The 27,671-nt window shown below is 40.6% G+C and overlaps 1 protein-coding gene across 4 annotated transcripts in view; it reads right to left on the bottom strand.

The window, feature by feature from the left end:
• The window catches only part of trrap (transformation/transcription domain-associated protein), a 225,520-nt gene that overhangs the window by 99,648 nt on the left and 98,201 nt on the right, over window positions 1-27,671 (bottom strand). For all 4 annotated transcript variants that reach the window (XM_059654068.1, XM_059654070.1, XM_059654069.1 and 1 more), the window contains 6 exons: window positions 24,324-24,537; window positions 24,109-24,234; window positions 18,125-18,271; window positions 10,632-10,831; window positions 2,082-2,203; window positions 258-471 (listed from right to left, as the gene is read on the bottom strand). In XM_059654068.1, coding sequence (XP_059510051.1) covers window positions 258-471; window positions 2,082-2,203; window positions 10,632-10,831; window positions 18,125-18,271; window positions 24,109-24,234; window positions 24,324-24,537 — 1,023 coding nt within the window. The remainder of the gene's footprint in view (window positions 1-257; window positions 472-2,081; window positions 2,204-10,631; window positions 10,832-18,124; window positions 18,272-24,108; window positions 24,235-24,323; window positions 24,538-27,671) is intronic.

Here is a 27,671-nt window from a genome sequence, read left to right as displayed (position 1 = left end):
GCATTAAATCTTAGCTCAGGTAACGTACAACAAAGCCCCTAGTTTCACCTGAGAAATTAACTAAACAGACTTGTTTTCTGTATCATTCTTTTCCCCAAGCTTGGGAGATGCATTTCATTCAACTATTCAGCCTGTTCTCAGAATCGGTCTCCCTTCCTGCAACGTATGCAAGTTTCTAAGTTCCGTGATGCAATTCAAGCACCTTCTCTGGAAATCTGGGAAAACGAAAGAACTTTTTCCAGCCACTGTTTTCTCACCTCTATGCACTGTTTGATCCAAAAATGGCTACCCATGGCCTCCCAGTTTTGGGAACATGTAATATACAGCAGACGATCATACACCCGGCGCCGCATGGAGTTATCAAAAACTTCGAAGAATTTGGCCCGAATATGCGGTTGGCAACACCGTAAGCCTGCCAGGAAGGCTGGCTCTAGCTTCGCAGTAAGCTCACTGCCAGAGAGGTTCTCATCCCTGCATTTGACCACAAAATCATACCAGTCAATACATTCACAGTAATTAAAAGCAGCCACAGTATTACAGGTAGATCAACTGATGTCATTTAAATATCATTTTAGTTAGAATTACAGAATCATACAGTGCAGGGGCATGCCATTTGTTCCATCATGCCTATATCAGCTCATTTATTTGTACCCTCATGCTTTTTACCCCACAGACCAGTAAATATTTTTCCTTTAAGTATTTGGGTAACGAAAAGCTATGTACTCACAAAGTATAAAAGAAGCAATTCAACTTAATTTCACATATCACTCAGACAATAACTGTTCCGTATCTCTATGTCATTATTTCATATTTAGATACTATGATCAATTCTTAGGAGTCAACATCAAATTATTTAATTGACCCTCAATATATACAACCCTTTTCGGGGGTACGGCAGGGAGAGAATGTGGGCAACTTACATTTTCTCTATACTGTATCTGCAAAACCAAAGAAGTTTCCCAACATCACTTTCTAACAGTTAGGCCTTTGTTTTAAGTTTTTGCCCGCTTGTTCTAGATTCCCCCACGAGAGGAATTAATATCTCTAACTTACCATATAATATCCTTTTCTTATTTTGGCATCCTCACTTAGATCTCCCCTCTAAATTCAAAGCAGTGCATGCAAACCCTATTCATACTTAAAACTCATGAAGCTCAGGTATTCTGCTCAACCTATGCTTATAACAACTTCCAAAGGTCAAAACATTCTTCCAGAATTCAGATGCTCATTTAGATTCAATGGTTTGAGAAAAATTGAATGACAATATTATGTAATCATTGCAAGTTTTTTATTTTGTGCTAAGGAACCCGGTTTTGTGCCGGCGAGAGCGAGAGCAAAGGAGTGGAGATAGGCCAAGTAATGGAGGCGAGTAATTAATAAAGAAATCAAAAGCATGTAACAAATTGCTGAATAACAATGCCTAACTTGGAATTTATCTTCATACTATTTTCGTTCCTGTGCCTAGAATCCTTCCTTTAATGAATTCTTTTGTTCCATTATTATCTATGCCAAGATAAAACGCCTATTTATTCTGTGGACACATGGGACTTCAAAGATGATTTCAAAGTCAACGCACTTTTAACAATGTTTCAGGTCACAAAAGTACAATTAAGAGGTAGGGAAAGAAATATTTTACTTAACAGATCCTCCTCCTGGACTCCGTTTTAATCAACACAAAACAAAATGTAGCATAACGCACCTGCAAACATGCTGCAAGGTTGTACACTTGAAATAGTGAAGTAGCATTTATAAATTGAGGTTTCTTTTCAGTAATATTCAGCAATTTGAAAAATAAATTTACATTTCCTTCAGAGCCAAACTTAGCTAAGAAAGTAACATTAAAATTAGCTTGATTCTGTATAGCAATACACTTAATGCAGGCCCCACAGTTAATCCTAAATTTAATCAAAAATAGCTGCAAATTATTTTTGTGTATAATACAAGAATACAGACAAAACTAAGCCATACTGTATTGCATTTTCAAACTGAATATAAACTGCATTAGCTTCTCAAGAGCACAGTGTAAAGTCAGAAGTGTACTAACAAATGAAATACAACTTTTGATTAATTACTACAATTACCTATAGACATAGTTAACGAGGTCCAAGAACTGGGCATTTAATTCAAGGTCATCTGGGAAGCGTTTTTCAATGTAGGTCATCATTTTAACCAGTAAAATGGACTTCTCTCTCAGTGTAGGTGTCTGCACAGAATATAGAAAATTATTCATTCCATTTTTTTTTGTTGTACTCTCGCTTTGAAAGAACAAATTCTAAAATGTCTGGCTTGGAAAAATAGAGTTCGTAGTAAACATATCAGTGGAAACAAACCAGAGGCAGGCAGGGAGGTATGATAACATTAGCCAGCATCAAACACAGTGACTGCAGCAACAGAGCAAGTCACCTCTGAAATAGGATTCCTGATTGAGTGTAAAACTTGCTCTTAGCTGACTTTTTTTTAAAAAAATCACATTCAGCACCAGCTGAAGATCTGTGACAGCAAAGTACTACATGTGTGATGGAAAATGGCAGGCATAGGCATGTAATTTGAAAACGGAAATTGGATAAGCATTCATCTCAAAGGAAATAACGGTCCACTGTTCTAAAACACTTAACCCAGAGGACAGAAGCAGAGCTTATAATGTGAAGGCTCTTATGACTTGGTGTGAAATGCTCGTATGACTCAGCAGTCAGGTAGATCGGAGTTCTCAGTAAACTGCATAACATACAAATAACATTGGTGCGCCATCAAGAGGCAGCCGCACATCACTTTAGCTTTGAACACAATATGGTGGAGCTGCAGTCTGGTCTGATAGAAGGCTGCATCCTGCACCAGTCTGACACAGTACCATGTGACCTAAACAGTATCATTTTGGAGCTGGCTCTCCCAGTCAACTGGAAATGGAGCAAGTGGTTATGCAGGTGATTAGGTTAATTCATGAATTAAGTGATAGGGTAATGTAGAAGGAGTTCTACGAGTCAGCAATTGATAAACTCTATCCACAAAGAATGGCATATTGGTTCCATCTGACTGATAATCCGAGACCTAAAAGAGGCATTGACAGCAGAGGATGGTCATGTAAAGATGAAAATTGGGAGGTAAGGTTTACTTTTTCAGACAGACAATTAGAATTGGAATTGGTCTGGAGAAGAACAGATGAACTCATACAAAAAGAGGTGTCAGAATGAGATCCCATTGATGTTTTGTGAAGTACATCCTACTGTTCAATGGAAACATGAATTGAACATGTGGACACAGGTTAACTCTTCAAAAGAAGCAGCAAGGTACAGCCTCAACACTGATCACTTCCTGGTAGAAGCAAGATCAGGTGAAAAACATTCTCTCAAAGGTAGTGTCTCAACAACTGGACAGGAGAGGAGGTTTGGTAATTTTATATTAAATATTTACATTTACAGACAAAATTGATAAGATGACGACATATTTAAATATACATATTTAAATTTATTAATATCTACCCTGAACTGATTAGTCCATGCATCAAAACACAATGGTTTGAGGCTACATTGAATATCAACAGATTTTTGAAAGAAATCTGAAAAGTCCTATAGGAATGAACGATCAGAATATCCTCCCTCTCCCACAACACCCAAGCTGGCGAAGAGGATACCTGAGTACCTGAATGCTATGCATGCAGGGAGAAGGCAATTAAAGTTGAGGTATCAGAGAAAATTCAGTAAGGATTTAAAACAAGTTCAAACTAAGTTTTTATATCAGTGGACACAGTATACTACAAAAAAAAGGTAATGGAAGAAGTAACTTTATAGCATGGGAACAAAACCATTATTGTGCATTAACCGGCACTGATTGCAGACTTAATTCTGAACAAATCACAGAAACAGATGAGACACCATGTACTAGGGGCATGCGTGTGTGTTGGACAACTGGAAGGACCTGACTGTGACAAGTGAAGAGCTGACCAAACATGGAAAGAGGTGAATCTGAAATGCAGGACAAGACTATTTGCCCCCGACGACAAAAAACTAAACGATAGCACCAAATTAACATATGTATCAGAAGGAGGCTACTAAATACAGGAACGTCACCATCAAGGAGAAAGCAGGAAAGCCACCAGCAAACACAAGCATTGGCTAAATGTGCATATTTCAGGACAGGGAGCAAAATTTATGGATTGATAAATGGGTATCTAGTGTCACCAATTCTCCTGAAGATCTCGCACGTGTCTGTCTCTATCATGTTTTGAGGCAGTGCTTTCAGATCCAAGCCTCTGTGTTAAAAAGCTTTTCCCCATGTCACCATTGACAAAAGAAACAATCACCTTAAAACAGGTTCTCAATGCTCAATCAATGGAACCAGTTTCTCTCTCATCTGTCCAAAGCACTCGATAATTTGAGATTTCGATCTAATACTCTCTTCTCCAAAAAGCGTAGCCTCAGATTCTGCAATGTAGCTAGCTAAATTAAGTTTTCATCCTTAACCATTCACAAAAATCTTTGCTGCATTCCCTGTCATCTTCAACATCCTAAACGCTAGCACACATTGTTCTAATTAACTCCCAACCCACATTAAAAATTAACTGATGTTAAAAACTGTTAAAACATTAAGTGCACAGGTTTAACTAAATTGCATTGCATTTCAAATTCTACTGCTTGCCCGTCACCAAGACTATTACTTCCACCTCCATTAAAATCACGAAGTTTCCATCCTTACCTTACCATTAGCACTATTAAAACTCTCAAACATCCTTTTGTTACTTCTAAACATCAGTATCTCTAGCATCATCATTATCGGCCTCTCATTCTGCACTGATAATAATGTTCAAAACAGCCTGTCAGAATGTTAACTGCATCAAATTCAAACACTCTTATCCCTGATAACTACACTGTGCTCAAATGCAATGTAACTAAAATTTCCCTGCTTGGCTCTCCCCTATCCCCATCTCGTTAACTTCCTACAGCTCAACATTCCCTCCCATGGGCCTTTATGTAAATTCTCCCCCTTCCCCATTTTCATCCACCTATCAATGCTAACAAGACTCTCAAGTCCTTCTGCCTCTGCACCAACAAAATAAAACTGTCTCAAAAACTGTCTTCACAGCTGAGTTTTCAACTCGCTTTCTGAATTGACGTGACAGCTCAGTGTCTATTCCTTCGCTTAATTGGTTTCATTGGAGAAAAAGTAAGGATTTTATTATCTTTAAAGGCATTATGAATGTCTGTTGTTATTTTGTCATCAGCACCATGGAGCAGAAATAATTGGTTTCTTTGCTCCCCACTCCAGTCGGAAATTATTTCCATTTTATAAAGTAAGTTTCACTTTCTAAAAAAACATCAAATTGTGGTGAAATGAAATCAGTCAAAATACAATGATTGGATCACAACTGATGATTTAATATCAAATTTTATTCATATCCATTTAATTACTCATGCCAAGATAGAATCCATTTGTTTCAGAGATGGTAGGAACTGCAGACGCTGGAGAATCTGAGATAACAAGGTGTATAGCTGGATGAACACAGCAGGCCAAGCAGCATTAGAGGAGTAGGAAAGCTGATGTTTTGGGCCTAGATCCTTCTTCAGAAAATCTGAAGGAGAGTCTAGGCCCGAAATGTCAGCTTTCCTGATCCTCTAATGCTGCTTGGCCTGCTGTGTTCAACCAGCTATACATCTTGTTATCTCATTATCATAGAATCCATTTACTCTGTTAATGTACAAAATCTGTTGTAACAGTTCATCTGCAAATGATTATTATCCTGCATTGATTTCCCATGTACACAGCAACAAAACCAGCGCTGATTTATGCTTCAATTAGGAACAACAGGTTAGTAACAATGAAGTAACTTGATCCGTTGATATTCTGGACTTAGATTATTATGGCTTGTAAATGAGACACACTATACAATACTGAACCAAAAAACCACAGTTATGACTGCTAGCCATGCTGAATTAGTGGCGGAAGCATTGGGTTTAGCTTTTCCAGTCTCAGAAATATTTCCTTTTTGTTTTAATTCTTTCACAGGTGTGGGCATTGCTGGCGAGGTCAGCATTTGTTGCCCACCTAAATGATCTTCGGAATGTGACGGTGAACTACTTTCTTGAGCTACTGCAGTCCCTGGGCTTGTATGGTGTGGTGACAAGTGGAGCTAGGGCAGGTCAGGATGTATGGCTTGGAGAGGTTCTTGCAGGTGACAGTCACTCTTTTAGAAGGTGCTATGAAAAGAGTGGTGGTGAGTTACAGAAATGCATCTGCTGCATTGGTAGTAAAAGGAATGAATGTTGAAGTTATGAAACGGAGTGCCAATTAAGGAAGCTGCTTTATCCTGGATTGTGAGATAACAAAGTGTGGAGCTGAATGAACACAGCAGGCCAAGCAGCAGCTCAGGAGCACAAAAGCTGACGTTTCAGGCCTAGACCCTTCATCAGACCCTTCTCAGCAACTGCAGTTCCCATTATCACTTATCCTGGATTGTGTTAAGTTTCTTCAGTGTTAGTGCAGTCACACTTATCAAGGCAAGCAGAGAGCATTTTATCATACTCCCGACTAATGCCTGATGATAGACAGGTACTGGGGAGTTTGGGGTCGAGTTACTTGTTGCAGAATTCCTAGCTTCCGATCTGCCTTGTTTCCATAGTATTTGGAGTTGGTTGGTTCTCAGAGCTGACTGGTTTTCATGCAAACATTTCATCCTCCTCCTAGGGAGCATAGTCAGTGCTGCCTGGCATCCACTGAGGCACTGTTGCAGTGTTCCATTCTTAATGGTCCGGTCTGTTATGGTGGGTAGTTGTGTTTCTGGTTTTCCTCTGTAGTGGTATATACATGGGGTCTATTTCAACATGTTTGTTTATGGCACCGGTGGTTGAAAGCCAGGCTTCCAGGAATTCTCATGCTTGTCATTGTTTTGCTTGTTCTAGTACTGTTACATTGTCCTAGTTAAACTGAATTCTCTCTTTGTCAGAGTAAACAGAAACATGGGATAGTTGGTGGTACCGTTTCACTGCTAGTTGATGTTTGTGTATCGTGGTGGTGAGTTTCCTGCTCGTCTGTCCTACGTATTGCTTCTCACAGTTGCTGCATGGTATTTTGTATATCACATCTGTCCCGCTCATTGTGGGTATGGAGTCATTCGTCTTTGAGTAGCGAAGTGCAGCTGTTGGTTTGTGTGCTATCATTATTCCAAGAGGTCATAGGAGTCTTGTAGTCAGTTCTTATATGTTTCTACTATATGGGGCTCCAACACACTTGCACAATATTACCTACCATGACAGCCCAGGCCAGATAAATTTAGAACGGAACAGAACAGCAGCACTTCAACGGAGGCTAGGCAGCACCGAGGATGATATCTAGAAGGGCGATGAAGCGTTTACATGAAGACCAGTCACAGCTCAGCGAACCAACCAACTCCAACCACAACCTGAGCGACAGATCTTCGCTAAAACATTAAACCAAAAGTATTCAAATGACACATCCAGTTCAGTTTCTGGTTGATGGTAACCCAGACAATGTTAATAGTGGGGAATTCAATGAAGTTAATGCTATTGTACGTCAAGGACAGACAGTTAGATGTTTGAGATGGTCATTTCCAACAAAACAGAGCATAAGCGGGGATGGTGAAGGAGATGTCTGGAGTACACCAATTGTGATACAAGCATCCAAATAACAGTAATAAAGAAGGGATTCGTCTGTCATTCTCTTTCCTGAAGACTGAAGGGACAGAGTGTGGTCCAACTGGTTAATTCTGTCAAACACTGTTCTGATTTGACACAACTGAATGGCTTGCAAGGTGACTTAATTGTGAACCACATTGCTGAGAGTCTGACATAGTCACATATGGACCAAAACAATCATGGATGAGTGAGCCACATGGATTTTTTCAACAATTTACAATAATTTCACGGTTGCCATTAGATCATGTTTTTATTCCAGTTTTAATTACTTGAAATCAAATTTCAAAGCTGCACTAGTGGGATTTGAAACCACATCCTCCGAATACTACTTCAGTGACATTAGCGATACACCATGGCCTCACTGCTTTTCAAGCATCCAGGCTGGAAATTGAGCACTTGTGGGAGATACAGTGAGGGCCATACTAGGCCACACTAATACTGCAAAAGTGATATGCACATTGTCCCATTTGTTCAAGGAAACTGCAAATATCCTTAATGTCACCTTGTGCTAGACAAGCAAGAAAAGGAAGGCAAAATCCTAGTTCATGTATCTGCTTAATCCTATACCTGTTTTACTAAATGGAGATAAAAATGCTGTTTGTTTTCATTTGAGTTTTCATATGCTGAAACCAGACAAACATAAAACGAACACAAATTAAATTTTTTTAACAGAGACTGGTGATAAAAACTGGTTGACTCTACACAATATTTTAACAACTGATTATCATTAACGATTATATTAAAGATTTAGAGATAATGGGAACTGCAGATGCTGGAGATTCCAAGATAATAAAATGTGAGGCTGGATGAACACAGCAGGCCAAGCAGCATCTCAGGAGCACAAAAGCTGACGTTTCGGGCCTAGACCCTTCATCAGAGAGGGGGATGGGGGGAGGGAACTGGAATAAATAGGGAGAGAGGGGGAGGCGGACCGAAGATGGAGAGTAAAGAAGATAGGTGGAGAGGGTGTAGGTGGGGAGGTAGGGAGGGGATAGGTCAGTCCAGGGAAGACGGACAGGTCAAGGAGGTGGGATGAGGTTAGTAGGTAGCTGGGGGTGCGGCTTGGGGTGGGAGGAAGGGATGGGTGAGAGGAAGAACCGGTTAGGGAGGCAGAGACAGGTTGGACTGGTTTTGGGATGCAGTGGGTGGGGGAGAAGAGCTGGGCTGGTTATGTGGTGCAGTGGGGGGAGGGGATGAACTGGGCTGGTTTAGGGATGCAGTGGGGGAAGGGGAGATTTTGAAACTGGTGAAGTCCACATTGATACCATATGGCTGCAGGGTTCCCAGGCGGAATATGAGTTGCTGTTCCTGCAACCTTCGGGTGGCATCATTGTGGCAGTGCAGGAGGCCCATGATGGACATGTCATCAAGAGAATGGGAGGGGGAGTGGAAATGGTTTGCGACTGGGAGGTGCAGTTGTTTGTTGCGAACTGAGCGGAGGTGTTCTGCAAAGCGGTCCCCAAGCCTCCGCTTGGTTTCCCCAATGTAGAGAAAGCCGCACCGGGTACAGTGGATGCAGTATACCACATTGGCAGATGTGCAGGTGAACCTCTGCTTAATGTGGAATGTCATCTTGGGGCCTGGGATGGGGGTGAGGGAGGAGGTGTGGGGACAAGTGTAGCATTTCCTGCGGTTGCAGGGGAAGGTGCCGGGTGTGGTGGGGTTGGAGGGCAGTGTGGAGCGAACAAGGGAGTCACGGAGAGAGTGGTCTCTCCGGAAAGCAGACAGGGGTGGGGATGGAAAAATGTCTTGGGTGGTGGGGTCGGATTGTAAATGGCGGAAGTGTCGGAGGATAATGCGTTGTATCCGGAGGTTGGTAGGGTGGTGTGTGAGAACGAGGGGGATGCTCTTGGGGCGGTTGTGGCGGGGGCGGGGTGTGAGGGATGTGTCGCGGGAAATGCGGGAGACGCGGTCAAGGGCGTTCTCAATCACCGTGGGGGGGAGGTTGCAGGAACAGCAACTCATATTCCGCCTGGGAACGCTGCAGCCATATGGTATCAATGTGGACTTCACCAGTTTCAAAATCTCCCCTTCCCCCACTGCATCCCTAAACCAGCCCAGTTCATCCCCTCCCCCCACTGCACCACACAACCAGCCCAGCTCTTCCCCCCCACCCACTGCACCACACAACCAGTCCAACCTGTCTCTGCCTCCCTAACCGGTTCTTCCTCTCACCCATCCCTTCCTCCCACCCCAAGCCGCACCCCCAGCTACCTACTCACCTCATCCCACCTCCTTGACCTGTCCGTCTTCCCTGGACTGACCTATCCCCTCCCTACCTCCCCACCTACACCCTCTCCACCTATCTTCTTTACTCTCCATCTTCGGTCCGCCTCCCCCTCTCTCCCTATTTATTCCAGTTCCCTCCCCCCATCCCCCTCTCTGATGAAGGGTCTAGGCCGAAACGTCAGCTTTTGTGCTCCTGAGATGCTGCTTGGCCTGCTGTGTTCATCCAGCCTCACATTTTATTATATTAAAGATTTACTTTATTTAATAGCAAAGATCAATAAATGTTAAATGGGCTTAACTTTTAGTTGAATTTAAATTTATATCACTTGTAATGCACGTAATTTGCAGAACTCCTGAAAATAAGTTTACAAATCACATGAAATTTTTGTATTTTGGAACACCAACTTTGATTTTGACTAAGTGTTACCTGAAGCAGCTGACAGCCAGAGTGGACTGGAGACCGCAGCGCAGCAGGGATAATTGTTGAACTGGGGACCAGTGCAGCGGTCAATGGCTTGCAAGCCTATTCAGACTGCGTGGGGAAGCCCATCTGACTCAAATATTTATCCTTTGAACTTCTTATTTTCTAACTTATAAATTGATTTTAGGTACCTTTTACCTTTTTTTCTTTACTTTTCGATTTTGTATCTCAGATTTGTACTTAGCTACTTTGTATCTAAGATGGTGCCGTGATGGGCAACATTAAACTTTTCACTGTATTTATAATCCTAATTCTATTTGTTTATAAAACATCCTCACCTGATTTACTGCCATGGGAGAATTATTCTTCACCCACTCCTCTACTATTTTCACCACGGCTCGTAGAATCTTGGCATCGGGGGATTTCTCAATGAGGGAGGTCAAGATGACTTGGATAAAATTCTTCCTCATCTCCATGCTCATTACAGCAAGACGCGTTTTCACAAGCTCTAGACTTAACATGATCAGCTCAACTGTGACTGAAAGAAAGACAGACATTTACTACTCCGTGTCTTAAAACAATTCAGATAAAAAGCGCTGCACACTCTAAGGTATAACATAATGGTGAGAGACAGCTGGAACTTTGAATTGCAGAGCAGGACCGTGGCTGGTGCTTTCAGTATTTTACTCTAAATTCAGAAATTCAGAATTCCAGATATTATGCTTCACTGAACAAGAAGCATGTACTTTTAAACAATGAAATATAAACAAGACTTCTATACAGTGCACCATCTAGTGGGATAGATAATGCCCAGGATAAAGAAAATCATGGAAACACAAGACATTTATGGTACAGAGCCTTACAGAACCACATTATAAAGTGGGTCATAGTCATTGAAATACATTTCAAATACACTTGTTGCTGTAAGGCGGGATCATCTCAAACCAGGCGAATTATAATTTCCATTTGATATAAAGTCAGGGGCTTTATTATGAACTTTATAAATTTGGTCAAATCTTTTAATAGTACAAAAGAAGCACTTTTAGTCAAAATGTGGACTGTCCCAAGAGAAGTCCTCAGATATTACAGGGGCAACCTATATCTTATTCAATGAGGTTCAGTTTTGAAGAGGGTCATAAACAAGGACAGTGAGTCAAGCAGGCAGCAGGTTTGAGAGAGGAAAATCCTTTAGCTGGTTTGAGGCACGGTTACCAATAGTAAAATGAAGAGGTGGACAGATGCATGACAGGCCAGCCAGTGGCATCCAGCATTTGCGGAAAGGAGGGGCTGAAGGTGGTCACTGGGTTTTAAAAGCAGTAAAACCATGGCATCCCTGAATCTTGCAAATGGACTATTAAAAAAATGTCAAAGGAATGAAACAATTCACAATGGGGTCCTCCTTTGGAGGAATTTAACATGGACAAAAATTGCTGACACTAAAACATTACTACAAAGGTAACTTTTCATTTTCTTCAAGTTTAGGATCATGTTTATAATTACAGTATAAAATAATGACACATAGAAGTAAATTAGAAGTCCATGTTTAAATTCTTGTTTCAACATTTTCATGTCTTTGCCAAGAAACACAGATTTAGCAGCTAATTATAATTGTTTTTTGGAAGCACAAGGACATGTCAAACATGCCAAGTCAATTACTGAAATTCCTCAATGGGGATCATCAACCAGCAGCTTCAGTGGGAAAAGATTTTGTTTGCTTTGATCCACTCACGATTAGAGCCTCACATTCATCCAGTTCATTATGATGCATTAATTACACACAATAAAAGAATCCTGAAATATCAACCATTATTTCCACTATTAGCACAATGCAATTTCAAGCATCACGAAATTTTTGTTTTTAAAATCACAGATATTTCAAAAATGAATCTAATTGTTTAAAGAAAAAAATCAGGTGCACTAAATGAAAAGTTTTATTTATTAGGATTAAAATTACACTGGTTAATAAGAATCCTGTATTGCTACACAAATAAATTGAAGATGAATAAAAATTGTTAAAAGTCAAGCATTTTTATACTGCCTTTAATGACCACAAAACATTCAAGCAATTAAGCATTTTTTTCCAAAGTGTAAGTCACTCTAGGTTGTAGATGTAAGAAATAAAGCAGCCAATTCCCAAAAACAGCAATGTTACAATGACTAGATCAGTTATGTTCACGTTGGGTTTTTTATTCACTTCTGAAGGAAGGCACCCCCAACAGTGCGGCACACCCTCAGAATTGCACAGGGAGGTCAGCTCTGATTTCCAGACTGAAGTACTGTAGTGGGTCTTCAACCTACAAACTTCTGGCTTAAAGATGAGTATGTGCAACTCACAAAGCCTTGGTTAACACACTGTACTGAAAATCAGAGATCAACCAAGTCCTGGTGCCCTCCCTTGAGCTGTGACATAACTGAACAATCAGTAGTTAAACATTTGTCGATCCTAGTTCAACTCAAACAGATAGGATGGTAGACACACTGTTGGTAACATGTAATTTCCAGTTAACTGGCCCAAACTCAGGTCTGAGAAAGGGTGCATGACCCTGGGATTAATATCAGGACCTCAACGGATCATCGATGTAAGAGCCCGTTAATACGACAGAATTCACTGGGAGCAGGCTCTCAACCCAGCGATCTGCGTTTGATATGAACCCTGGATCACAAGGGTCAAGAATGAAAAAGATCGTTCATGGTTCAGCTGCAAACTATTGAGGTTGCTTGCCGAAGTCAGGGTGTTCTGGCTTCTGGGCAAAAGTGACAAGCATATAGCCTCATTAATCAACCTTAGAAAAGCTATTAAATTTTCTGTGATTCTAGCTTACAATATCTAAAAGAGAAATTATTGACAACATCACCTGTAGCCACTAAACATAGCGAATGCCCAAATCCATCATCCACAAATTGCTCTGCAAATATAGGTTAAAAAGTGATTACACTGCCAGCTTTTACTATCCTTGCTCCCTGTGTAGACACCAGGTAAGTCACATTGCTCATTTCACAATTCTACTTACTTCACACATTCTAACACAATTACTCTTTTATAACAATAATTAAGAAGAATTTGCATCATTCCTCTTCCACTTCCTTCTGACTGCAGTTGTAGATCATTATTTGTTTTCTACTGTGCAAAAACACACGAGAGCTATAATTTCTTCAGCCTAGTGCCAAAAAACAATTTGTTGTTTATTGCAATCTTTATTGTCAGAAACAACATACATTACCCCATTATCAATCCTAGAGTTCAAATATATTAATAAGTCACAGCTATTTGCCTTTGTAAAATACAGCAATTAACTGTAGCATCATATTAATTAATGCAGAATAAAATCTATGACTACAGCAGTACCTTGGCATAAAATACTGTTACAACTTGCATCTTTTTCTCTCCCATCTTATACGCATGAATAAGTAACAAGCCTGACAAATTTAAGGACGCTTTGAAGATGTACCAAGCAGGATAGATAAAGAGGAAGTAGTAGGTACAACATATTTGGATTACCAAAAGACTTTTGATAAAATAGTGCATGTTAGGCTACTTAAGAGAATAGCCCGTGGTTTTGAAAGCAGTATGTTGGTATACATAATGATTGCTAACTAAGAGAAGGCAGAGTTGGAAGAAGGGCATTTTTCAAGTTGGCAACCTATAATTAGTGGACTGTAACAGGGATCAGTGCTGAGATCACAAATATTCACTATATATATTAATGATCTGGATGTAGGAAATGTATGTCCTATTGCCAAGTTTGCAGATAACAAAAATAGGTGTGAAGTAGTAAGGAAGACACAAAGAGTCTACAGAGAGATATAGAAAGATTACATGAATGAACAAAAGCTTGGCAGATGGAACATAATGCTGGTGAATATGAGGATGTACAGTTTGGTTGAGTCAGTTGGGCTTGCACTTTGTATTTAGAAAAATGAGACCTGATTTTTTGAAACATACAAGATTCTAATGGGGCTCGGCAGGGTAGATGCCGAAAAACTGTTTCTATTGTGGCAGACAAGAGGACATAATATCAGAGTAAGGAGTTGCCCTGCAAGGACAAACGGTGACAAACCACTTTGTCCAGAGGGTAGTGAATTTGTACAATTCTTTACTGCAGAGGGCTGTAGAGACTGTGTTTTATAGACTGAGAGTGGTGCATATATGAAATGGGCTGCCAAGAGAAAGTGGTTGAGGCAGATACAATAGCAACATTTAAAAAACATTTGGATAGGTACATGGATGGGAAAGGTTTAAAGAGATACAGACAAAAGGAACTGGCAGACATAGGCATCACGGTCAGCATGGACCAGTTTGGACTGAAGGGCCTCCTGTTTCTATTGTGTATTACCGTATGACTTTAGTTGAACACAAGGATGAGATTGTCAGATTTTTAATCAGTCAGGGAATTGTCACTGTCATTGGCAATCACTGACTAACAAGCAAGATTGTCCAAAGAAACTCCGTGTCGCTGGTCACAGCGTTCTGTGGATCTTTGCATGATTGATGAGCCCCATCCCACAGCTGTGTCTGCGGCCCCACATTTGGCAGGTGTTTTCAGGAGGCAAAATTGGTCCTTGGCCTCGAGATCTCTGGCATTCCTTTCTCCAGTTCCTCTTCTGTACTTCCTCTTGCCAACAGATGTTCTCAAAGAACTGCACCCCTTCATACAGGAGCAGCCTCCAAGTCACTTTCTCTGAACAACGGTCTCCCACGTGTTGCCTTGCTTGAGGGAAGCCTTCTTTGAAATTCTTCCTTTGGGCCTCCTCTCGGTCGAGTCCCTTCCTTGGGCGAAGGTGATTTACTTTGGCAGTCGAAACTTAGGCATCCTGAGCACTTGGCCAGCCCAGCAGAGATTGTTTCGAATGATCATGCCTGGATATTGATGCTATTGGCTGCTTCAAGGACACCAATGTTAGTACACCTGCCCTCCCAGCTCAAGAAAAGAATCCATCTGAAACCACGCTGATTGTACTTCGAGGGCCTTGAAGGGACAACTATATGTTGACTATATTTCAGAACTATAATCAAGGGTTATTGGGAAAAGACAGCAAAGTTGAGTTGAGGATTATCAGATCATCTGATATCTCACTGAATGGGAGAACAGACTAGATGGGTTAAATAGCATACTTCTTCACCCATGTTTAATGGGCATCTTACGCAACAGCTCAGGGCATGAAATTTAAGGCTGTAAATATTGTTGAAACTTTCAGGCTTGTCACCTGTGAACTGAGGGCATTTTCTTTCAGGGGTTTGGAAAAGGAGGGGAAAAAGACATCTATATGACATGCTTTGAAAGTGTGCTATCAATTATTAGAAAATTAAATTTGCATTTAAAGCATGTTGAAATTTTCCTATTTTTACAACATTACAGACTGCCTCTGCAATAACAGCAATTTAATTAACATTTATGGCTCATCGATCACTGGAGTTTGCTTCAGGCACATTAATCCTCTAGCAAACATGTCTGAAACTCTTAAATTAAAGTTCCTTGTTCCAGAACTGATAAGGCAGCTTAAAAGATACTCATCTACCTTTCATCTTTACCAAACATCACCTTATCAATGGCAAATTCATGCTTGCAACACACCACAACAAGCTGATTCACACCCTTCTTTCATATTTCCCTCCACCACCAAATTCCTCTCTGCCTTGAAAGTCTTTGCTTTTTCTCGGGTACAATCCAAAGTGCAATACATCCAAATGTTCATTCTTCATAAAATCAGCTGTGTTGACAAGTTTATTCAGCCAATGGTTGGGGAGCCATTACTACATTTACGGTCAATGCTTTCCTCACCAAACATCTACACTACATGCAACAGCAAAAGCCTCCGCCTGTTTTATTTGCTGAAAACTGCCAGGAAGGCAGCAATAAGAGAGTCATAATGGTTCAAATGGTGGAAATGGTGGAAATGCTTGGCTCAAGTCAGAAGTTGTCAGCTGAAGTCCCATGACACCCTCATACTAGCACTAAGGGCACTGGTGGAGGTGTCAGCTTTTGGATGAGATATTAAACCAAGGATGCACCTGCTCTCGGGTGGGTGCACAAGATCTCATAGTGCAGTTTCCAAGAAAACAGGGGACGTCCTGGCCAATATTTGAATCAGTTAACCTCCTTAAGCCCCACATGCCTACTGCTGACCCTTCAGCATTCAGACACCAGATTATTTTTAATCTTCCAGCTACACAACAAGTGGCTGTTCCATCAGTCATTGTTCCTACAACCTCCATCAGCATCTTCTTCACTTTCAAATCTAAGACACTCCCAGACTAATTGTGTCTTGAATCTAATCCTTTCTAATTTACCACCACTTGCCCAGTTCCCTGTCCACTTTCTATCTACCATCCAGTTGCTGAAGTGCCCCAAGACATTTCTGTATATAATGAGTGTTTAAGCAAAATGAAGGTTGTTTTGGGAACTCAGAGGCAATAAGCACACCATCTACTTATTACAACTGAGACAAGCCCTCAACACTAAGACAACAGGATACAGGAGGAGAATTAGGCCATTACGCCCATTGAGTCTGATCCACTATGCTGCCTTCCCCCCACTTAACCCTTGATCTTCCTACTAATCAGGAAACTATTTTTCTTAAAAACATTCATTGACTCGGTTTCTACAGCCTTCTGCAGCAATGAGTTTCAGATTCACCACCCTGTGGCTGAAGAACATTTTCCTCATCTCAGATCTAAAAAGGTCTGTCTCTTCAACCTGAGGCTGTGCCGTCTGGTGCTAATCTCTCCTACTCATGGAAACATCTTCACCGTGACCATTCTATTCGGGCCGCTCTGTATTCTGGAAGTTTCAATGAGATCCCTCCAAAAATATAAAGGCATGAACTCAAATTATGTAAACATACAAAGATGCTGGTTGAAATCTAAATATGCATCCTGCAGACCAATATTGAACACTTCCAAATAATTCTAAAGCAGTTACCTCGATTGGCTTTCATTAACAGGGGGATTGAGTTTAAGAGTCGTGAGATCTTGTTGCAGCTCTATAAAACTTTGGTTAGACCGCACTTGGAATACTGCATCCAGTTCTGGGCGCCCTATTATAGGAAAGATGTGGATGCTTTGGAGAGGGTTCAGAGGAGGTTTACCAGGATGCTGCCTGGACTGGAGGGCTTATCTTATGAAGAGAGGCTGACTGAGCTCGGTCTCTTTTCATTGGAGAAAAGGAGGAGGAGAGGGGACCTAATTGAGGTATACAAGATAATGAGAGGCATAGATAGAGTTGATAGCCAGAGACTATTTCCCAGGGCAGAAATGGCTAGCACGAGGGGTCATAGTTTTAAGCTGGTTGGTGGAAAGTATAGAGGGGATGTCAGAGGCAGGTTCTTTACGCAGAGAGTTGTGAGAGCATGGAATGCGTTGCCAGCAGCAGTTGTGGAAGCAAGGTCATTGGGGTCATTTAAGAGACTGCTGGACATGTATATGGTCACAGAAATTTGAGGGTGCATACATGAGGATCAATGGTCGGCACAACATTGTGGGCTGAAGGGCCTGTTCTGTGCTGTACTGTTCTATGTTCTCTATGTTCTATTTCAAGCGGTTTCATTGGTAATGTATACTTTATTCACAAAGCAAAGTATTATATATTTATATAATGAACTCCATTTTTCCAAAATCTTCATACCGAAGTAAAGAAATTACACTGGCCGACAGATGAAATTGAACTGCTAGGAAAGGGAGTACACCACTGCCTCTTTGGAAGATGAATCATATTCTCCCCTATTGATTGGAGCAATACATTTAGCTTTATTTTAACAGCAATACAATAAAATTGCTTTCAGGCTCCCTTTCTAACTTCACTGGGTGAAACAATATTAAAAGCAATGTCATTACCTGTACTGGTTTCAGATGACCCTGGGGTTGTCTGTGGGTTCAGATGGTCTCTCACCATCTTCTGCAGTGATCGCATGAAGACAGAGATGAGCCGGTCAATGTAGCTGGGGTTGTTGCTGCAAGCAGACTTCAGTATCATCAGGGTGCCTGAAGTTCAAAAAGACAGTGATATAAGATTAGAATCAAGAAAGTTATACAAAACTTTTATGAAACACTGGTTAGGTTTCAACTGCAGTAGTGTGTTCAATTCAGCGTGGATGCCCAGGTCATTAAAAACAAATGGTACAGAAGAGACATAACAAGATGGTGCTAGGAGTAGCAAACTTCAAACTGCAGAAGTTGGGATCATTTCCCTTACAGCAGAAACAGTTAAGAGACATTTTTGTTAGAGTCAGTAGAGAGATAATTTTTCAGTCAGTGAAAACTGTATTAACCAGAGTGCTTTGGTTTCAGGTAACAGGCAAAAAAGCCAATGGGAAAGTAAAAGACAATTTTAAAAAATGTAGCAAGTTATTATTTGAAATGCATTGCCTGAAAGAAAAGAGAATCAGTGGAAGCAGATTTAATAATAAGTTTCAAAAGGAATTGGATAAATACCAAAGGGAGAATCTGCAGAGCAAGGGGTAAAGAGCAGAAGCTGTGGAACTAATTGGGTAGCTCTCAGAGTTTTAAAGTGAGTAATCATGATCCAAAAAACGCTACCTTGAAAACACTGAATTTACTTACTTTCTAACTTTCAACAGGAAATTGGGTAAATACTTTATGAGGAAAAATCTGCAGAGCTACAGAAAAAGAACAGCAGTGGAAGACTAATCAGATAGCTCTTGAATACATTCTTGCACTGCACTATTCTAGAAATCTTTCAACAGTTAAGTAAGCAATCCATGTACATGTACCAAAAACACAAGCTATAAGTGTGCAGTTTCAATAAAAATTTAAGTCACATCCATTACTTTATACTAGTAAGACTGCCCAATCCTAACAATAAATGCAATGCTCCAGGAAATTACTACTTAATTATACAATACTTTACAGCTAGTCTTGAATATCACACTATCTGATTTCTCATTAGGCGCAGAATTGAGCCAGAAGAGCTTACACAGCCCTTCATCCCACTTTCAAATGTCTCAAAGACACTGCATGAATATAAATCAATTTCAATTTAATGACTGCTCTCCCGGGGACAGATAGGACTGGAATGAATGGCGTATCTTTTGTTTGGAGGGATGTTGGCCAGGATACTGAGAGAATTTTCTGTTTTTCTTACTAACACAGGAACAACAGCAAGCCATTCAGACCTTTAAGCTATTCTGCCATTTATGGAGATTATGGCTGATTTGTGGCCTAACTCCATATGCCTGCCTTTGGCCCATGTCCCTTAATAACTGTGCTTAAAAAATATCAGATTTAAAGTTAATAATTGATCTACCATCCAGTGCTGTTTGTGGCACAGAGCTCAAAACATCTACCCATCCTTTGCATGCCGACGTGCTTCCTAACCTCTCCTCAATGCTCTGGCCCTAATTCTTAGACTATGCTCCCTAGGTTCAAGAATCCCCAACCAGGAGAAATAGTTTAGCTTTATCTACCCTGTCTTTGTTAACGTACCTTCAAGACTTCCATCAGATCATCCCCTAAGCTTGTAAATACATGAGAAAATAAGACCTCTCTCACAACACAACTTAACAGGTGGACTGCAGCAGTTCAAGAAGTCAGCTCACCACTTCCTTCTCAAGGGCAACTAGGAACTGGCAATAAATGCTAGCCAGCCAATGACGCGCACTCCTACAAATGAATTAAAAAACACCCTTAAAGTCCAGTTCTTCATATAATGGGATAGGATTTTTAGCTCACCAGCAGTGGATGGTTTTGGATTAGCCAACACTGCACAGCGCAGGAATTGAATATTTTGATATTTTTATTACTCTGCCTTCAGAGAATGTGCTGGTGCACAGGTTATGATGCTCGACCAACATCCCAGAGGTCAAATGCTCAAATATTGAATTTAACATGAGAAAGAAATAGCCTCTAAAGCTATTGATTAGAATAAAAACTCTCATGGCCTAACAGTGATCTTCAGTGAAGGGAACCTAACACCCCAATACCCTCTCTCTCTTTTGGACCGTGTTTGACACTGCTTGATTGATTCACCACTTCTCCACAGTGACTCAAGAAGCACAATAAAATTTATCCTTGCCATATCCAGAGAACAGAAAGCTTCTTAGTGCATTCTTGCTTTATTTTATTTTCATCAATTGTACACAATGTCAAAAGATGATCAAGCTTGATGTAGAGATGAAACACAAAGCAAACACTTTAAACTTAAAAAGCTTTTTATGTTAAACACCCAAATGCTCTTGCTTCTCAACAGAAAGTCCTAAATGGTCTGTGAAACTCTACAACTCTAAAATTGAATTGATCAGGCGTTAATTTGTACAGATTAGGGGTCAGCGCATCTATCATAAGTGGCATATGCTTGGGTTCCAAATGTCTCAGACGTTTAGACACTGCAGTCTGTGTTAAATGTTGTATTTGGATTTGACAAGCTCACAACTAGCAGACTGCCAATTCTTAAACTAAAATTACATCTGCTGGTTCTCATCATCGAGTTGAGTGGTAAAGGACATTTGCCATTTAGAGGAGAATGCATTGTGAGCTGTTGAATCATTTCACAACTGCTTTACTGACAGAGCTAATTCGATGCCAGATTGCAAGGGGTCTACCGACTCAGTGTAACAACAATATTTTACAGTGATGGTTAGACATATACTGAATAACACAAGCTTTACAGGCAGATCAGGTACTGTTATATTTACAGTTTTATAACAGACAGTTCAATCACCAAAACCTGGGTAAAATATTGTTGTTACACTGAGTCGGTAGACCCCTTGCAATCTGGCATTGAATTAGCTCTGTCAGTAAAGCAGTTGTGAAATGATTCACCTGGGTGAAGTTTAAAAGCTTTATATTTCGATAAATTGTGACATGATTCCTTATTGAATAAACTGAAAACAAAGCAATCCACTGGAAAAACACAAGAAAAGAACAAAGAATTGGGCAAGAGGAGAAAGAATTTTACAAAAAAAAATGGAGAATATTTTTAGAAGAAGTAGTTAAAAACCTTTAAGTAAGGCAACAGACTGGGACAAATGGAATTTGTAGCATTCAAGAAAAAGAATGCCAGAAACAACCAGTGGAAGTTAGCCAAAAGAAAACTGAAAAGGATCTGGATGTGTTCATTTAACAGATAATGGCTGGAGAGCAATACACGGTGATAGCAGACTGGAGGAATGCTCTTGGTTATGACACATTTTTGCAGCTTTCCTGCAGCTCTATTGATTTATAGCTCTTAAGGCATTGGAACACAATTACAATTAGGTCTGAAGTTCAAAATGATGTCTTATTCCAGCTGTATTAACAAAATCTTAAAAGTAGAATGCAATGCTCAGTTTAGTACAGGGCTATGCACGGTCAGAGCAATTCTTTAAATGTCCTCAAGCTCAAGGCAGTACTAAGCATTAATAAATAGCAAATCTGACAGTACACATATTGAGATCACCAGAAAAGTCAAGCAAAGCCGAAAAACGAATATGTTGGAAAATCAGAACACACTGGTTAGCTTTTTAAGCAAATAATCTAATAGAAAATTTCCTCATCAGAATTACTCTGTACTTCCAGCATTTTTTTATTAGCTTTGTTCAACTTTATGTTGTCACAAAACCAACAAAAAGCTTTTCAGGTTCCAATTTGAACTCGATCTCATTACACACAAACCTTATTCTTCACACGCACACTTCATTCTTTTGGAAACATACAAGAATCTTTCAACTAAATGCAATGTACAGCATCTTGAGCATAGCACTGTTTCAGCACCTGTCAGATCCCACAGCCAATCAGATTTCAAAATCAGCAAATGTACAACATCTGTCTTGCGAACCTAATAGATCAATTCGGCATGTAGGTCAATGTCTCAAGTCAAGGTTATATAACCGCTACCTCTCTGCAGTCTCAATTTGACGTTAAAATCACAATCTGTAGGACACAACTCCTGTCAAGTATTTAGAAAGCCTTTGAGTTAGGAAAAGGCAGGACCCATTTAGCCCCTCAAACCTGTTTCATTCCTCAGTGGCGTTGACACTATTCTGCAACCTAATTTGTTGCAGGCTTTTGTCCCATAGCCTTGTGATATTTACTACCACTGCCAGCATATAGGACTAAGCTACGCCGACCTGTGACGCACTGGTAATTTCTCTACGTCTGGTCAGAAGATTTGGGTTCAGGTGTCATAATACTCCAAACAGTTTGATTAAAATAATTATAGTATGAGCTCATGATGGTTCACTGCTACCACTCCTGCTTTGTCTACCTCATGTAGAAAATCTAATAATCAGTGGTAGAGGTCAGAACACTGGCACATCTGAAACAGAAGAAGCACTTGTCTTAAATCAACAAAGATTTTATTTTTACTCATTCAGGGAATGTGAACATCACCAGCCAGGTGAGCATTTATTGCCCACTGCCAGTTGCGACCTGCCATGTTGAAAAGCCGCAGTCGATTTTATGTAGGTAGATCCACAATGCTACTCAAAGTTTCAGGATTTTGACCCAGTGACAGTGAAGGAATAGCAATACATTTCCAAGTCAAGATGCTAAGAGGCTCAGAAGGGAACTTGCAGGCTGTCATCCTTGTCCTTCTGGATGAAAGCAGTCACAGGTACTGAAGGTGCTGTCTAAAGAGCCTTGGGCCTTTATTTATTACATGACATGTACAACTTACTCATCAGGCATAATTAGTAAGGAATTTTAGGAGCTGTACAGAATATCATCTGCTGAGCATGAAGGCTGGTGCAGAACTGTCTCAACCCAACGACTGTGACATCATCATATTTGGTGGAGCTATTACAATTTTGACATTAATTCTTTCAGAATCTTATACATCAATCCCATTGAAACTTTGGTTAATCAGAAAAAAAATCCAAGAATTAAATTTAATAATTTATCCAGCATCAATTGTCATTTATGGAAGGGATTTACAAACTTTTATCCTATGTTTATGATATTTTAACTATTTATGTACCGCATTCCATCAGTCATTTTGGATCTCCATAGTTTCTAACTTTTCACCATCTAGAAAACATTCTGATCTATCTTTCTTGAATTCCAAGTTAACAGCTTTACAGTTTCCTTGATCAAAATGTATTTTCCAGTTTTGTCCACTCACTTAATCTAATGAGATCTACTTGTAGTGTTACATTTACAAAAGTTATGGTTACAAAAATTGCACTCATCCACTTATGTAATCTACTTGGTTCTGTCAGAAAGATGCTCGTTAAATGGGAATGTAGAGTGTGCATGGCTCTCAGAACTTTGTTGCCACTGGTCATGCATGTTGCTATTCCTCACTGCAAAGGCTTGAAGCTGCTAAAAATAGCAGAGGACTACAGCACGGTTATCAGAAAGTTCAATACACTGACGAGAATGCACACTAATTTTTATACGTTGTTTCATGTCGGGAAAGGCCCCAAGAACACAGGAAATGTCATCTGGAAAGGCCATGATGTGCCTCAAGCATGCTACACCACTCATTTTAGTCATGGCTCATCTACTACATCAACTCAACTTTTCTACCTGTTCCCTATATTCCTCAGTTCCCTGAAAGATCAAAAAATCTGTCTTCGGCTTGAATATACTCAATAATGAGATGTTAACCATCAACCCTTCTCTCTTCCTTCCCCCTCCCCCACCCCCGCCACTGTATGTTAGAGAACTCTAATGGTTCACAATCCTTTGAATTAATAGAGTTCTTTACGCCTCAGTCCTAAATGATTGATTTCTTCTCCAACCAGGCGAAAACAGCCTGTCAATCCTCTGGAGAAACTTTTAATTTTTCAATAAGATTGTATCTCACTCTCCTCAACTCCAAAAAGACTATAGGCTCAATTCCTTCAGCCTATCATTCAAGTTGAATTCTTGAAGCGACTTACCAAACAATTGATTTGGATTGGTATTTGCTGCTTTCTCATAATTTGTGAGGCCTTCATAAATCACTTTTCCCACTGCAGCATAAAGACACTCCAATTCCTCATATTTGGAAGCCACACTTGAGGTACCTGATTAAAAAGGAAGTGCACAATATTGACAATAAAGTAGTATTAGATATTTTTAAAAATAACTACACTTCTCTACTTGTGCAACCTACTTGGTTCTGTTGGAAAGACACTCATTAAACGGGAAAGCAGAGTGTGCACAGCTCTTAGAACTTTGTTGTTGCCACAGGTCATGCATGCTGCTATTCCTCGTTGCAATGGCTTGAAGCTGCTAAGAATGGCAGAGGACTGGAGCACGGTTAACAGAAAGCTCAATACCTCCAATCCTGTACAGATATTCGCCATATTGGCTTGATTGGGTTGCTCCTAAAATCAACAAAAAGTCGTGATACAGACTTGAAAACAGAACATTTAATATGCACATGGATCATTTTACTACCAACTACACTCAGGCTACAGAACTCACATCAGTGCACCTTTTACTTCACTGGACAAAGTTACAAGATTAGCTTTGATTTTGTCCATCGCCTGCTAATTATCATCAGTCCAATCATACCCTGACCATTATAAAATGGAATTAATAGGATGGAAAAGGTCAAAAAGACAAACGGTAGTTTGCCCAGTCCTTGGTGCTTGAAATACTGCTGTAATAGACAACAAATTTTCCCTACAGCAAATAGCAAGATAATGAGTGAAGTAAAGCACAGAACTGGCTTCTTCAGCAATGCTAATTATCAAATAATTCTGGATATCAGCGCCCTTGTGCTTTCTAAATAGATTTCTTCTATATTGTTTTAAAAATTATGTAATGCACTTATTTGAATGTCAATTATATGGCACGAAACTCCCAGCAAGATTAAAGCCTCTCTTGTCTTGGTTACGCGCAAGTACTGCACAAAAAGTGCATTTTTTTCCCTGCACTAAGTAACACACCTCTCAATTGCTGCAAGCATTCAAGCAGGACAACACAATTTCAAACTGGGTTCAAATTATTTTGAAATATCATTGTATGTCATTTTTACTTTCATGCGTGAATTCAGAAAGGCTGCATCATAAGGGTAACTTCGGGATTTTAAAAATTACAATAAATTCAGAGGTAATATTACCTTTCCTGTTGGAACCTTTGCATTCCTTGGTAAAATGTGAATATCCAACACTGCGCACTGAGGTGACTTGAGACTTGTTCCACAGGATCTAACAGTATCTCACATCTGGGATTGCATAATGTCACAGAAAACACCGTTTAAATTATGATTCTTGGTCGTTCGTCAGGGTTCTTGCCTGTCATACTGGTGTATGTCTGAATATTTCAGTTTCATCAGTTTGGTGGGCAGTTTAAAAATTTTGACCTGACTGACTAACACAGCAGAGAGGTAAGTGTTTTTTTAAAGGGGAATACAACTAATATCAGCAAGGTTACAGAGGTGGTGTTTTCAGTCTACTTCAAAACATACAAACAAGAACAAGCACCATTTCACAGGAGCATAGCTTGTCTGTTTGTAACTTCAAATCAACATTCTTATTTATCACTAACAACCTTTTGAAAACTGATTGCTTTTAAGGCCGAGGTAAAAAAATGATTAAACTTTGCTTCTACTGGCTTTCTAGAAAGAATTCCAAAAGCTCATGATTCTGAAAAAAAAATCACGTTGGTTTTAAATAGGTGACCCTTGATTCTCCCACGTTTTCCACTTCCACCCTGTCAAGACCGTCAAGGTCTTACGTTTCAATCAAGTCACCTCAGGCATCTAAAATCCAGTGGACTTTCCTAACACAACCTGCTCATTCCAGGTTGTAACGTAGTAAACATCTCTAAACTGTTTTCAATGTGTTAATGTTCTTCCTGAAATAAGGTGAACAGTATTGCAACACAGTACTCCAGATGCAGTCTCACCAATGTCCTATTTAACTGAAACATAAACTCCGCACTTTTGCATTCAATTCTGTTCACAATAAATTCTAACATTCTAGGAGCTTTCCGAATTACTTGCTGTATCATACTAGCCTTTCTCGACTCATGCATTAGGGCACAGATGATTGGATTTTAGAGCTCTGCAATCTCTCACTATTTATTGCCAAAATGGACAACTTCAAATTTTACCACGTTGTACTCAATTTACCAGATCTCTGCCCATTCACTTAACCTATCTTTTTGCACCTATTTCATATTCACAACCTATTTACCTACCATTCTGTGTCATCAGCAAATGTGGCAACCATATAACGAAGACATTTATGTTACATTTATCTACCTTTTTCAGTTATTCAAGGAATGTGGGTGCCACAGGATGGACAAGCATTTATTTTCCTATGATAGTAGGAACTGCAGATGCTGGACAATCTGAGATAACAACATATACAGCTGGATGAACACAGCAGGCCAAGCAGCATGAGAGGAGCAGGAAGGCTGACGTTTCGGGTCAAGACCCTTCTTCAGAAATGGGGAAGGGGAAGGGGTTCTGAAATAAGTAGGGAGATAGGGACAGGCGGATAGAAGATGGATAGAAGAGAAGATAGGTGGAGAGGAGACAGACAGGTCAAAGAGGCAGGGGTGGATCTAGGTGAGTGTAGGTGGGGTATTAGGGAGGAGATAAGTCAGTCCAGGGAGGACGGACAGGTCAAGGGTGCGGTATGACATTAGTAGGTAGGAGGTGGGGAAGGGCTTGAGGTGGGAGGGGGGAATAGGTGGGAGAAAGAACAGGTCAGGGAGGCAGGGACGAGCTGGGCTGGTTTTGGGATGCAGTAAGGGGGAGGGGAGATTTTGAAGCTTGTGGAGTCCACATTGATACCATCGGGCTGCAGAGTTTTCCCAAGTGGAATATAAGCTGCTGTTCCCGCAACCTTCAGGTGGCATCGTTGTGGCACTGCCAGAGGCCCAGGATGGTCATGTCATCTGAGGAATGGGAGGGGGAGTTGAAATGGTTCATGACTGGGAGGTGTAGTTGTTTAGTGTGAACTAAGCACAGGTGCTCTGCAAAGCAGTGACCAAGCCTCCGCTTGGTTTCCCTGATGTAGAGGAGGCTACAACGGGAACAGCAGATGCAGTATACCACATTATCAGATGTGCAGGTGAACATCTCCTTGATGTGGAATGTCTTCTTGGGTCCGGAGATGGGGATGAGGGGGACGGTGTAGGGACAGGTGTAGCATTTCCTACCATTTCCTCCCCGCCTCAGTGGTCAAGAATGCTCTCGACCATGTCTCCCACATTTCCCGCAACTCATCCCTCACACACCCCCTCCTCGCAATAACAACCAAAAAACAGAATGCCCCTCATCCTCACGTACCACCCGACCAACCTCCAGATCCAGCGCATCATCCTCCAATACTTCCGCCAACTGCAGTTCGACCCGATAACCAAAGAAATTTTTCCCTCCCTACCCTTATCTGCTAACAGAAGGGACCACTCTCTGCGAGACTCCCTTGTCCGCTGCACACTCCCCTCCAGCCTCACCACACCCGGCGCTTTTCCCTGCAACCACAGGAAATGCTATACCTGC

Source organism: Stegostoma tigrinum, chromosome 23 (assembly GCF_030684315.1).
Source record: "Stegostoma tigrinum isolate sSteTig4 chromosome 23, sSteTig4.hap1, whole genome shotgun sequence".
Lineage (NCBI taxonomy): Eukaryota > Metazoa > Chordata > Chondrichthyes > Orectolobiformes > Stegostomatidae > Stegostoma > Stegostoma tigrinum.
This window is presented reverse-complemented; position numbering and strand designations above follow the sequence as displayed.